The following is a 15,533-nucleotide window of genomic DNA, read 5'->3' on the forward strand; positions in this document are numbered from 1 at the left end:
GAGGGACGACCTCTACTGTAAATTTTCTTTACACACTCACTTAAGAACTTTTCTTTACTTAATACTTGGTGCTGTTTAGGAAATTACTAGGATTAAACGACCAACTGAATTTTTTTCAACTAATGAATTAGAGATATACGTGATGCGAAGGACAAAAAACTATAAATACATTTTTGTGGTGCTAATGACACCAATTCGGAAGAGACGTCAACAACAGCGTAAATTTGGTGGTGTGCCTGATGATAATGCTACGAACCTTTCGATATAACGATAACTTCTCTACATCGCTATTGTTTCTAAGTCCAAAAAACATCATTATATCGAGGTTATACTGTTATTTTTAAAATGAGAGAACAATTGTGAATTCAACTATTAATTGAGAAATTAATCAATAATCAGTCAGAAAAAAAAGACAAAGAGCCAATAATTTTTATGTCGGTTTATATTTTACCTTTATATTAAATACATTATCCACATATTCACACTCACGCGCACAACGAACATACATCATGAACTTTACATATAATATTTATATATGAACAATTAGTTTTTTTTTTTTTTGATGAAATAATTTCATTCGTTATATTTACACCTATCAAACACTGTATAATTCTCGAGTCCATGAAATTGTATCAGCATATATATATAATTACATGTATATACTTCTTTAATTTTCACCTCGCGTTAATCATGTTCATGTCACGAATAAAAAAGAAAAGAGAGATATAGAATAACGAGAACAAAATCACATTCATGACATTTCTCTTATAATATTTTTTTTTCTTGTATCTAGTTTCTCTAGATCGCGGTTAAATTAATTCGTTCATCAACACATATTACGATCGCGATCTACATATACTTGCATGACTATAAGGGAATCATCACAAATAATAATAATTATTATATATCTAAGAGTTATACAAACAAGACATCTATCGAGAAAAATAACATTCAGATACGTATGAATACTCCCCCACGTAATTGATAATGAATGTGAATATTGCAATTGTATAAAATTTTGTATATTACGTAGAAATAATAATAAACTTATGCGAGCGTTAGTGATATGTGAGTAGGCCTACAGTCAACGCAAATAGTCACGTGATACTGAACGAATGGAAGATTCAATATAATTAAGTGTATTTGGAAAATTGACCAATTTCTATCTGATATTTCTTGTAAATGATAAAAATGATCTTATAATGATAAAATTCACTGAATTGATATTCTATTGACTCAAATATTCAGAGTCCCGTAAACTCTGATACAGAATTCTCACTCGAAGTAGATAAAAAGTGCCCGAAAACCATGTATTTTGTACACTCCATGACTCATAAATATCGAGGACACCGGTAAACAAAATTTATGACGTTGACGTTCACCATTGTATCAAATCATGACAAGCCATGGCGAGTGAATAAAAGGACGAATTCACCTGAATGATGTCTACCCGCCAAGGTTGCCTAACAGCAGTGTTGGTACAGTCATGTCACCAAACAGTGATTGTTTATCCGTTAGTGTCACCAAACAGATATGCCCAATCAAGAAACCAATATTAGTGTACATTCCCTAATTTCGGTGGGTCAGTTTGGCTAACCCTGTATACGGGGTTTGGCTACAATTTCTTTATGTATGTTTTTTGCCTGTGTGTGATATTAGTAACAATAAATATGAATCCTGTATATAGTAAACGGAAAATGAGATAAACTTGTGTGACATTGTTCATAATCACATTATTCACACGAAAAGTTGCTGCAATACATATAGTGATATGCTCATGTACGCCGTTGAACGACATGCAGAACAATCGCATCATCTACAAAACCAAATTCTAAATGAAGACTCGCAATTAAGTCAGCTTTTGTGGGTTGAACCGTTTCTGATTTCTTGAAATGTATATGCTGTAGGTTAATTGAAAAATCTGGCTTATTACAAAGACCCCGAATGAAACCGAGCTGTCTGAGAAAAAAAATTTCAAACTTTTTAGCTATATTAAAGGCGTATGAGTTCATCAAAAGAAACCTAAAAAAGTTTTATTTTATTTTTTTTTTTTTTAGTGCACTACAGTCGTTTTCTGCACACGAGGGCTAATTAGATTGGGACCTATAACTTACTGTCGATTCCGAACAGCAACGTTTGACATTTATGATTTTTTTTACCTCACCGAAAAATTGGTGAGCAAATCCCTCGGTGTGGGACTCCCCGCCGTAGCAACATGTCTGTGGCCATGTGGTCGTTTTTTTCTCTCTGTTCAAGTCAGGAAAGTTTCTCACTAGAACGAATTGGGTATCTAACTCGTGACCGCTCTAGACATCCTTTGGTACTTCAGGCGAGTATCTGAATGAATGAACGTCAGAGTTTTGCCACCGCACTTACTCCGTTGCTGAGATCTCTTCCATTCCAGCTTCGTAGAAGAGTCCGGAACAGCAGACGAATATCTTATCGACCTGAGCTACAGGACCTTAAAAAAATATCAGACTGATTAGAAATTGATAAATAATTTTCCAATTTTTGTCCGGTGAAATTAGAAATACTCCTCTCAGTATAAGCCAGGTTTTTCAATTCGCCTACTACACATCTATAAACAAAACCGAAAGTAGACACAACTAATGAATATGGTGACCTCTAGACCGAGGACCAATTCGGAAGTGACGTCATAAACTTTGTTTCGGATTTGAATCGGAAATCACGAGTCACAGAAGCGTTTTTCAACACTCATCGTTCTAACAACAGTCTTTCAGAGTTTATACAATGTTTACGAGACACTTTGTAAAACAGGAATTTTGAAATATTTGGTACAATTTCTTTTCACGTCATAATATCAGACCCCCCCCCCCCAAAAAAAAACTCATAACTAAATAAAAGACTTGACTGCATAAATTAGATGCCTTATTTCAGTTACACTTGGAGAATTGCAAATTTAACTCTAAAACATCCATAGAAAGATCACTTATATATATATATAATACCTCTTTCTCTTTCTTTTTTTTTTGGTATTGATCGCACCTCCGAGCAAACAAACGAAAAACATCATCTCTCTTTTTTCTGAACACATACAATACACATATAGGACGAAAAGCTTCTCATTCTTCAATTCAAGCTCCACGACTACCTGTGGTAGTCCTGATCACCCATTTCTGGGAGTTTTGCCAGCCGCGATTCGGTGACAGACGGACACATTGCGCAACGCTTTGTTATAATAATAATCGGTTGGCACATAACATTCCAATTAGAAAATTTCTATAGAGTGTATATGTGTGTTTGTAAGTGGTATGCGCATCCATCATGTCTTATTACGGTACCAGAATCCATTTCCAGACGCTCTTGTCGTTATAATTGTTTGGTTAGTTTTAGTTAGGCTTAATTTCACGAACAAGCTGTCCTTGAATCGTAGTTTGACCTAAGGTCGCCGTACGAGGCCGACGGATCTTGTTCCTGTTGACGCGCGTGTAATTCGTACATACCCTGTTCCTTGTTGCCACTCACTGTAGCTCCGAGGGGCTTGTTTTTCCCGAAGGTGTTTCTGAATTCTGCAGAACCTTTACGGGCCTGGCCGAATGTGCTGACTCGGTGGCGGCTGCCGTCGATGGTGAAAGGACCGTCGTCGTCGATCGAAGCGTAAATGTTCTCCGGTGGCGGCGGCGTCGGCGGTCGACCAGTGCCCATAATATGGGGTCCGTAAGGGTGATAACCGAATTCCGTAGCTGACCCCGACCTCGCCCTGGACATCGTAGTCGCCACCGTTGACTGAGGGGGATATGGATTGTCCACGGTGAACAGCACTCCGGTTCCACCGGCTCTGCAGGACGGGGGAACCGGTAGCGATCTGGAACTCATGGCTGCTGCCGAAGTCAGGGAAACTACAGGTACCCCTTGGGATTTGGCTCCGGGAAGTTTGAAAGCCAGCTCTCTCAATAAAGAATCTGGCAACCTTCCGGAAGACATCGTAGGTGAGACGACTTGGGGGTTGTATAATGCCGCTATAATCTCCCTGTTAGATCCCCCGTTGTTTGGAGCCTGTCCATTGCTGCCTGGTATCATTCTATTCGAGCCTATGCAGGCCGCATAAGGAGGTGGAGGAGGAGAACTGGACGCCGAACGCGAGGTGATGCTACCTCTATGCTGCGACTGTTGAATAGTGGGCGGTGGGCCCACAAAGTTCAATGATGCCCCCATGGATCTCGAACCCGGATATGCGCACACATCCTGCTGGCCGGAAACAGGAACCGTCCCACCGGACTCAAGACGAGCGATCGCGTCTGTTTCACTTTCTCCAGAGAAAGTGAAGTCCGGCCCCAGCATGCTCTTGTTGAGGTAATAGTTCTGCTTCGCCTGGAAGCTATTGCTAGGGTGACCGTCCTTGTTCCTTTCCAGGGAATGAGTGTGTTTCTTGAGGGCGCTTCCGAGTTCCAGTCCTCGAAGCACGTTCTTTAAAGCTCGGTTTTCAGAGTCCGCGGGTGCGCAGAACCGTTCGCTTGAGCCGCCAACCACGTCTGGGTATAGATCTCCACCAGTGGAACCCCGTAGGCTACTCGTCGTCGATTCAGGTTGACTCGGTTCCCCTTCTTGATTAGACGGCTGATATTCACCAGCCACGCTCAGTTCGTCCTCGGCGAACTCGTCCTCGCTACCAACGGTTCGGCCTTCGACTTCGCTATCCTCGATGTCCGAGTCGTAACTGTGGCCGATCGACTGAACTTTGTCGTCGGAGGCAGCCGAGACCTCCTCGTAAATCGGATGGAAAGGATCTTTTTTCTTGTGGTTCCGATGGTTCCGTTGCTGCTGCTGTTGTTGCTGGTGGGAATTACGCTTCTGGGGTGCTGTGCCGCAGACGTTCGGTCTCCCATTATTGGTAGGTCGCTGCTGCTCTTTATTGCTAGGCGGTAAAGTAAAGTTTGCTCTTGTCAGTGGATCTGCGTGCTGTTGTATATAACTGGCATATTTAACGTCAAGCAACTGCAATAGAGAAGAGAAAAGTATTAAGAACTACAGTTTTTTCTAAAACTTTTGAAATCAAACTTATTTAACTTGGTGAAATTTATAAAATCTGCATATTTGCAGGTACTGCACCTACAGATGAAACTAGGTTTCCAAAAAAGGTGTATTATGGCTCTAGGGCAGTCTTTCCTCAACCTGGAGCCACATGGTCCCCCCCCCCCCCCCGATGTCCTGGGATAGTCTAAAGAGGCGAGGGATGAAAATCCGATGGAGGGGAGTCATGAAAGGTGGTAAAAGAAGCTTTCGAAGAGTTATGAAAAATTCAGATGTGCAAAAGACATAATTAAATTTGGTTAGAAAATCGTGACTACTTTAAACGCAACTAGAGGGAGAATCATTAAACTCTAGTCCGGGCAAGAAGGAGTTTGTAGTAAACCAATACTGAAAGTATTACAAAAAATCAGTTCATATAGTAGAAAATGTTTCGTCCTCTCGATAATGGGGGGGGGGGGAGGACTTGGAATAAGACAGTGGGCCCGTGAGTACAAAAATCATATATATATATATATAATGCGATTCACATGCCGGACCCCTAGACTCAGTACCCTCCAACCCACGGAAACCATGACTTAAATATTACCAACTTAGCTGTAAAAATTAGTGACTGCGAAAATCGCCAAATGTGAAGCCTCACGTTTTTAATCTCTGCGAGAAAAAGTACAGTAAAAAAGTAAACTTTCCTCGAAAAGATTCCTTCATAGTTTTAAGTACGAAACACCAAGATGAGGGAACAAACTAAATATTAACAGCGTCATTTGCTCCGCCTCGTCGAATGGCCATATCAAGGCAAGTAGTTGGATAAACAAAATTAAATCAAATTGCTTCTAAAAATCACCAATCTCATAGCCTTAGAAAAATTATTAAAAGGTAAATAAATGAAAAATTAGTAGTGTGAATACAGTACCAGTAAATGATAATTACTTTGAGATACAGTGCCTGATACTAATTTGAAAAAAAAGGGTAAAGATCATGAAATAAGCATAAAATCAGCGAATTAATCATTTTATTAATGATAATCTGAAATTAAATATATAAGTCGAGTAAAATCTTATTACATCTCATATTCATCCAAAAAATAATTTTCCTAGCGGTTGGAGTACAAAAAAATACGTATATATAATATTTTCACGTATAAAATAGTCTCATTTTCCTAATTAGACGTTTTTGTTGGTACATGTGCGTTTAAAAAAGGAAAACGAATTCTGTATAATCATCCATATTTTATCTCTGGAATACCATCATTATTTAAAGAGAGCTTTATACTATTTTCTATATCATTATTATCATAATAGAATATTAAATACATAAAAAAAAACCCTCAATTTCCTGCAGAAAAGGGCAGCTTTTCATACTAACTAGTACTTTTTTTTGCCCAATTTTGTGGAAGTTAATAAAAGCATTGCCTTTGGCTTATACACGCCATGATGGTTGCTGCTGTTTTTCAGCAACTGGAACCGTTCCACACTTGAGATTCGAATCATTATCATTATACGAGTAGGAATTTTTATTTTCCGTTCGAGACTTGCTCTTCACTTCTCCTCCCTTATAATTTTTTTTTCTCTTCCATATTTAATATTTTCTTTCCTCTATATATTTTTTCTATAACTTTTTTTTTCTCCTCTCTGTGGGTCCTGGATACGAGCGGCAATTAAAGTTCCATTAACTACGACTATTACGTGAGTAGGAATCATCAAGAATGTCATTCTGAGGTGTTTATTATGCAGTTCATGCAATTTTCATCTTGTAACAGTCAACTTCAATAATTTTTGTGTCATTTTACTCCTGAGGGGAGGGCCCTTGAATTGTTTGAGAAGCTGGGAACAAGAGAAGACTAGGTAAAGATAAAGAAGAAATCCGTTTCTTGGAAGTAAGTGCTGGAATAAAATTACTAAATAGAAGACAAATATGGTTTTTTTTTCCTTTTGGAATGGTAAAAATAAATTATATTATAAAAAATTAGGAAAAGCAAATTGCATATTCTTATTACATAGCTGCCAAGTCCCCCGGATTTTCCGGGAGGATCCCGAATTTCTGCTCTATCTCCCGGACTCAAGAGGAATTCTTTTATCTCCCGAATTTCACCCGTGATTCTAAAAAATCACTGCATTTAGGGAAAAATTATTCCCCAATTTTACCCGAAATTTACCCGAAAAAAAAAAACTGCTTCATAAGCTTTGTGTAAATTGTCACCATTTCGTCAAATCATAAAAATATCTTTGATTTTCGAGAAGAAAACGCAAAATTCACCATTAAGCAAGCGTCAATTTGACCTTTCGAAATCCAAAATTGGCACGATCGCGTATATCTGCTTTGCTCATGTCCCGGGCCTCGCGGAGATTTTTTGGGTTTGCGAGATTTGAATTTGGGAGATAATTTAACCCAAAGACTTTAACCTACTGGTTGGCCATGATTAGCGATGATTTGCACGGTTTTTCCCGCTGACACCAGGATTTGTATCATGATTTAGAATTTAGATCAATGGTTTACAATCTGGACCCATACGCAGAGGCGTAATCAAAAGAAAATTCCCTATACATGCTATATAAACCAAATTCTGTTAAGTCAAATGCTTTTTGAAGGGTGGTAGCTCATTTTTGTGTTACCCCCCCCCCCTTCCTTCCAGAATTTTATTCTGCGTACTGCCCTTTCCATATGGCTCAGTTGTGACCCTGGAATATTCTAAGAGGGGCAAGGAAATAAATAATAAGAAAATTAAGTGGAAGGCAGCCAAGGCAGTTAGTTGATTGAGGGGAACCGCAAAGATCTGTATGAAATATTGTAAGTTATTAAAGTTTTTAAGTGATATATGGTGGGAAAAAGTGCGACTATTTTAAAACTACGAAGGTTTTTAACAGCTGCCTGATGCGAAGATATATTTAGGAAATAGAGAAAATGAGAAAATTCATCTGTCCTTCCGGGGAATCCAACCACGCCCTTTCACTTGCCGGATGAGCACCCTAGACCACTAGACTACAAGAGCAACGAGTATCTCGATATTTCCTTGGAGAAATTAAGTGCACTGAACGGAGCCTTTACATGGATGGTCGGACCTAATTCAGGCCAAAGCTCACAATTGCTCACACTGCCACCAGATTGCTTCCATACGAAGGTTTTTAATAGCTGGTTGATATGAAGATATATTTAGGAAAGGGGAAAATTCAACTGCCCTTGCGGATAATCGCACCCTCATCCTATCACGAGCCGGGTGAGCGCCCTAGACCACTAGATTGCAAGGGCAACGAATATCTTATCTTTTCTTCGAGCTCGTGTGCACTGATTCCCCGCGAGGCACATACACAATTGAATTTTCTCTCTTTCCTAAATATATCTTTGCATCAGTCAGCTGTTAAGAACCTTCGTATATGGATAGCGGAGAGTGACATCATCCTCGGGTATTTTCAAAATCCCACAAAACTGCCCTAAGATCATTCATGTTAACGTTCTATCCAATCATAGCCCGGCGGCATCATGCCCGTAAGGATCGTATATGATGAGATCTGGTATCATAATTTTCCAAAGTAAATGTGCAAATCTGTAGCGGTTTTTTCCAAGCATAGTATAGGGTTCAAAGATATCGCTTTGCCTCGATGCCCATGGTGTTGACACGTCCATCCATAAAGCCTCCACATAAAAGAGGGAAGCTCACTGAACACTATCCCGGGGTTCTGGAGCTCGTGTGCACTGATGTGCCTGGAGCTTATTAATAAAAATTTTCCCCACCGTAAATTTACTCAAAGAGCAAATTCAATAAGTAGAAAGAGCTATGCTCCTGGGTGAATATTGGTTTAAAGAAATGGTTGTTTGTTCAACCATCTTTGATGTGTTTAATACTTTAAAAACGGCACCATGAACATCTTAAACGGACATGAAACACCTTCAATGGTATTTAGACGTTTCTATATGCGTTTTCGATGATAAAGTTATGTGTGTACAAACTTCAAAGAAGTATACTGTAAACTTATGTATACTCATTTTCACGCATATGCAAGTTAGTTATTAGTTTCCTTGTAAACTTTGAAATTTCTATATTTCCTTTGCAGCTATGAAGTAAATGTATCTTAAAAATTATCATCCCGTGGTATATATCGCTTAAATTTGTAACATATATTCGTATATCTGTGACTTTATCTTTACTTGAATGATGTTAAGGGACAGATCATGATCAAGCTTTGCGTTTTCGAAAAGCTATCACATTCTTGTGTGCTTTGCCGGTCACTCTCCACCGGAACGATAACATGTGCAGCGACGGAATCCAAAAAAATATAAGAAAGCAACGCTTTTCTATTTTTTTCCTTTTTTTCCTAGTTTTTTTTTAGAAATATATAGTATATTTCTTTCATATTTTCCGTAAGGAATTCACGGAAATCCCATTATCAGACGCACACACGGAAGTTCCGTTCACCGGAAAGATGGACACTTGGCGTGCAAAGGAAAAAAGGGACCAGTCAAACACATGGAACGGAAAAAAAAGAACACAAAATAGTAGAAACGCAGAAAAAATGCTTGTAACAACAGCAACAACAACATCCCTGTATGGGGCAGATCTTGATTCGCTCCATTTTTCTACCTCAAACTTTGCCGCCTCTTCACACATAATACAAACACATGGACAATAGCCTGGATTTATATTTTTTTATATATATATATTTATTATGAAAGGGAAAGGGATGGAAACAAAACCTGGATAGATAGTAGAAATAATAATAATAATAATAATAATATAAAAAAAAAACAGTAGGACGGAAAAAGAGCGATAGATGGCAGGAGAAAAAATAGTATAAAAAAAACTAGAGCGAGTACTAGAATCGGAAATCCCAATAGTCTTGTCCTATGGCACAGATGATATACGGTTCTCCGCTCGCTGCAGTGATCCTAATGGCTTCTTCCAGGAATACATATTTGTCTTCGGGAAAAATCACATTTCTGAAGACGACATATCAGCCAAAATTCCTACGGCCACCATCCATTCCTGTCAAATGGTCTATGAAAGATTTCTACGCCATGAGTTCTTCTTCCTCCTTCATCTGGACGCCTACGTTACCTTTTTCCCCCTTTACGATTATTTTTTTTTTATATTCTACCTCCGATTTATTTTCTTGGTATTTTTTCGTGTAAGTTATCTTATAGGACGATTATATTGCAGCAATCGGAACTAATTACTCCGTAAAATGAGTGATTATGAGTATTCGCAATGTTTCTATTTAAGATGTAGTCGGCCCGGCTAGGAGGGGGGGGGGGGTGCGAGTGAGATTTAAAGTTGCACCAGGCCCCGGGCTTTGTAAATCTCCCCCTCCCCCGTACTCACGGTAAATCATTAGGGACTTTCACAAACTCTTAAATTATTTCTTTTATTAGTTCTGAATTTTCATCCAAAGCTTCGAATTTTTCCTTCCGTCAATTCTGAATTTTCGAGAATATTCTAAAATTTCCTCATCAATTCTGAAATTCATTTCATTCATTAATTCTTAATTTTCATCACTTTTTTTTATCTTTCCTTCAATTCTTTCACTTTTCAGTTCTTTTCCTCCGATTCTTTCCATTCTCAATTCTTCCTTCAATTTTACTTCCGTTAATTCTTAATTTTCATCATATCTTTCATTATTCATTAATTTTCATCAGTTCTATAATTTTTCTCTCCTTATATATATATATATATATCTGAAAATTGTATTTCGAGCAATATATTCACCCTTTAGGTAGGTGGCAATCAGAAATCACTAAACCACCCTTCAAAATGCCATATCTCTTTTAATTAGGTAGGCTTTCTTCCGATTTTCAGCAGGTGTGAACTTAAAGGTATGGAGAAATTTCCTATTGAGAAATGGTTTTTACAAAATATCTGGGCTAAAATAAGAGGGTTTCATGGAGGCGAGATAACTCGCCATTGCCGCTATAACGAACGGTAAAATTTTGTGATCCTTTGAATTTCCTCTTTTTTTTAAGTCTAGCAGTGTAATTTTGTATTTATTAAAACTTGTTTTCCAAACGCAAATGTAAATATGCAGGCATGTTTTTCTTGTGAAAATCTTTCAATTCGGATTGAAATGACGGAAATCGACTCACCTCTATAGGAGTTAACGTATCGGTTGTCGTCAGTGGCGTAGGACCAGGAGGATGATTATGATGGTTGGGCAGTCGCGTAGGGTGATGGTTTATGAGGACGTCGTCGTATGTGATTCCACCCGTTTGCCCTATCGGCATGTCACATCGGTTCTGGTTCTTGCAGGGCAAGAAGTTCTGGACTTTCCTTTTGTGCCTACGACAGAAAGAAAAACAATAAGATTAAATACATTTTTTAAACCAAATGCAAACCAATATACACTGATGTTCAAAATTAAGACGGTGAGGTGGGATATATGTGGTACAGGGACGCATCATACAAGATGGCCGCCGACAACTCTGTTTTTAAAAGGCTCAGATCTCTTTAAGATGGTACCCCCCCCCCCCCACTTCAGTATTGACTTTATAAATCTTTTTTATGGACGACAACGCTCAGTCGTATAGAGCTGAAGTTGTAGACGAATATGAGGACATTTGGAGGATGAATTCGTCAGCCTAATCTCTAAACAAGACCAGATTGAATGTTTGAGATGCACGTCAAAAATCACAACCACATTTACATAACCAACCAACCAGACTTATCAACTGTCTCGTTAACAGTATGTATTGCCTGTGTAGGTAGCCCTACATTCAATCAGCGTTATTTTAATTGCCACCTTGCGATGTCAATTTTGGACATTTCTCACAATCCACGATACCACACGATCATGAATGACAGGTGCATCAGAAGTGTTAGGATCTTGTGGCTCACAAGTTGTGGGTGTTCGTCTTTATCGTTGCATACGGAATTTTGATTTCTGAATCAAAAGTTCTCAGAACCATGCCCTAAATTATCGAGGATGCTGGAGCACCTACAGCACTGCGGGCTCCGACGCCACTGATGAATATGCAACTTCACCGTTTTGTATTGCACCAATTTCAAACTTATATATTCAGAACCCGTATCAATTCTCCGGCGTAATCATTTTTATTGATCCGGGATAAAAACGGCATAGTAGAGAAATCATTAAACTCTGTAAAATGCCGCATCATTTTTTTTCGCATGAAGTAGGCGGCTTTCTTCCGATTTCAAGGAATACAGAATAAATACAAAAATACAAATACAAGGCTACAACGGACAAAATGCCCAACGAGGTGGCTGAAAAAAAATTTCCATAACAAACATGGATGTCATATATTTCTAAAATACAGGAACCCAATTAAAAATGCAATTACAAAAATTATAAACAATATATACACATTGTAAAATACTATACAATGCCCATAATGTATTTATGGTTGTCTTATTCTAAGTATGGATAGCTTCTCGATTTACCCCAACATGTTTACCGTATTTCTTTTTAAACGTGTCAATTGTGTTGGAATTTAATACCACCGGGGGCAAGTCATTCAATTTATTAACAATCCTATTACAGAAAAATTCTCTGCGACAGCATAACCTAGAATTGTTCTTGACCAAACGATACTGGTGTCCCCTTGTAAAGGCAGTTGATTGACGGTAAATTGATAAATCGTGGTCCATCCTATCCATTCCGTTGAAAGCTTTTAACACTTCGATCATATCTCTCGACACCTGTGCTCATCCAACGAAAACATTCTCAATATTTTCAATATGAAAACATACTGAAAAAATGAAGTCTCTCTTCATTACTCAAGCCGAGTGCGCCAACGAGGACACGCGTAGCTGTTCTCTACACCCCTTCAACCAAGTCTATGACCCTCCGTTGGTATGGTCTCCAGAACCTTACAGAAAGGACGATATTGCCAAAATAAGAGCAATTTTAAGGAGGCCAGATACCTCGACAAGACACACAGGTTCAGCTTGACGAGATATCTCGTGAATGCCGGCGAGATGGCTTTATTCTGATCTATACATAGTAATGCATTCGTAATAACCTTTGTTTTTAGAAATCGGCAAAAATAACGTTTTTATTCTTGAAATTTTGAACACCACAGTATACAACAAATAAAAATTCGAATTTAAAATTTCAAAAGAAATTCTGAATTAAATAAAAAGTTTTATCATTTAATAATTACTCTAACCAATTAAGGTTTTCCAATTGATCAAAAGAAAGTTGAATTATATTTAATTATATTCGTGCTCTGCAGTACAACCCTCTTCCCTTATCATTACACAATGAATACTTAGTTATTGTCAATTTTTAATCCCTTTTCTTCGGGGTTAGATTCCGTCTCCGAAGGTAAATAATTTAGTTTCTTCGGTGGAGGAATGTAATATAATATTTCAGTCCGCATATACAATATTCTCGTTTAACCTGATTAAATATAGATTCGAATACTCTCGAGTGTTCATTTCCATAAATATTTTCCCCCTGATTTTATAATCAATTTTTTTCCCCTTGATTATTTCCCCCAGAAAGCTTTCGAAATCATTCAGTCATGATCCTTAATCAAAATGCAATCTTGAAAAATCCTTTTTTTTTATCAATTTATTATTATATATTTCTTTTTGTTTCCTCTTCTCGATTTCAGAGGGATGCAGTTTAATAATTTTATGGTGCTTTTGATAATTTCTGAAGTGCATTTCGATTTATTTTCCCCCGGAGGAAGAGGCGCGTTCGCATTTGGGGGAAAATCTTTTCTAATATTATATATATCTGCTGCATAATTCAACTAGGGTGTGCTCGGTTCGTTAAATTTTCCCCAATCTTCTCTTGGCACAGACATTCTTTTGTTGTCGTCCGTGCGTTTATGATTCCACCTTCAGCCGAGCTATAACTCTCTCTCCACGTCGGTCGAACGGACCAGAGGAAATCGTATATATACCCGCGAAAACTCATACCGCGGGCGCGCACGCTTCCTAAATTAGCGCACACGGTCCACTGAGTTAATGAGGTGCGCTGGGGGACTCGTTGATATACTTTAGTCAGTCCCACCACGTTCCATATCCTTGCTATTTCTCTACACCTCCCAGTACCATCTCTCTCTCTCCCCCTGTCTTTCTTCATCATCGCGCAGTACATGTACTATACCGTCATCCTGCCATTGGTGAGTCCTGAGTCACACTCGCAGCTGTGAATAAGTAATGCGATTTTTTGTTGTTATTATTATTATTTTACCATCGTGGGTTCGGACCTTGGAGGGTTACGTCGGAGAAAAAGTTCTTCGTTTACATTATATAGTTTGTGTCCTCCAGTAGCGGTCGTGTTAGTACGTACTACGTACTCCCATTTGGTCCCTACTTCCCCGCCCAACCGTACGAATTCTTGTAATACTTGCATGATTCTGTGTCTCTGTCTCCCCGTGGCAAAGGGACGTATTTGGGGGGGGGGCGAAAAAAAGATGGAAAATAGGAAAATAGAATTTTCGCGGTACAGCACGTGTACGGTAGCTCTGTGTTTACCATCTGCTACTTCATTCCTATGTTGATTGGTTACGCGCTGCGGCGTACGGCACTTCATTTTGTGGAAGAGAGAGCTTCTCCCATATCTTCATGTATATGTCTTTCTCGTTCCCCCTCACCATCACCGTTTATGTATTCGAGTTTTTGACGAAAATATGTAAGCCCTCCCTCCGTGTTCACTAAAAAGCTTTAACCGAAGTCTAGGAGAGAAAGATATATATATTCCCATCTCAGTAGAGGAATTGAATTCAAATTTGAAGGGTGGCGTTTATAATACCGTGAGAGAGATTGGAAGGGAAAAAAATCGCTCGCGTACGCACATACATACGTAGAGAAGATTTAATTTCTGATGCCCACGAGTACATGCACACTTGGGATATACACAGGATGCAATTGAAAAAAAAAAATTATTTTGGAACTTGTATAGTTGGGAAATTGAATTGTGAAAGGAGGCGCATCCAGTAAAGTAAACTTTCAGGGGTTTTGTGTGTGTGTGAGTGTGAACCTCCTACCTCATTTCACAGAAGCATCTGTTTCCCTCCCATTCCCCATCCATACAACGATTGATAGAAATATTTCATTTCTTGATGTGAACGTACGGATGTTAACTTGAAACGAATTCAAAAAAAAAAACTCGATTTGATCGTATGTTGTAATATGCATTCGATCAATTTCATTTGTCAGTAAATAGAGGTGGACGGAAAAATCTTAAATCATTCGCAGTGAGAGAAATACTTTTTTTTTCTGGATATTCCGAGGTGAACTCGGAAAGAAAAATATAGTAATCTCCAGCGGGAATCGAACCCCGTCTGCTTGCAATCCGGGCAGACGCGCTATCCATATACACCACAAGAAGGTACGGTTACCCCTTCCTTATTTATGCTCTGTAGCGTGATGTGCTGAAATTTAATTTTCTTTCCGAGTTCACCTCTCAACGTAATACCCGGGAGAAAAGTCTTTCCTTCATACACTGGGCTGAGAAAAAAATCAAAATCATCTCAATCCCATATTCACAGTGACGTTTTGTACTGCTTGACACATTCCAAGGAACAGAAAACTGTGGCGTAAGTTATGGTGGGCACTATTGAAGGGATCATTATGAACCCGAATT

The 15,533-nt window shown here is 38.6% G+C and overlaps 1 protein-coding gene across 1 annotated transcript in view; it reads right to left on the reverse strand.

The window, feature by feature from the left end:
- Positions 1–432: 432 nt before the first annotated feature.
- Positions 433–15,533, reverse strand: part of LOC149078748 (uncharacterized) — a 211,092-nt gene continuing 195,991 nt past the window's right edge. Inside the window, exons 3-4 of the mRNA XM_089240848.1 lie at positions 11,062–11,254; positions 433–4,956 (exon numbers count right to left, since the gene is read on the reverse strand). Coding sequence (XP_089096974.1) covers positions 3,367–4,956; positions 11,062–11,254 — 1,783 coding nt within the window. The 3' untranslated portion in view covers positions 433–3,366. The remainder of the gene's footprint in view (positions 4,957–11,061; positions 11,255–15,533) is intronic.

The sequence above is a fragment of the Pholcus phalangioides genome, unplaced genomic scaffold (genome assembly GCF_987345545.1).
Source record: "Pholcus phalangioides strain wild (caught in Gottingen) unplaced genomic scaffold, Ppha-v1.0 ptg000013l_1, whole genome shotgun sequence".
NCBI classification, from domain to species: domain Eukaryota; kingdom Metazoa; phylum Arthropoda; class Arachnida; order Araneae; family Pholcidae; genus Pholcus; species Pholcus phalangioides.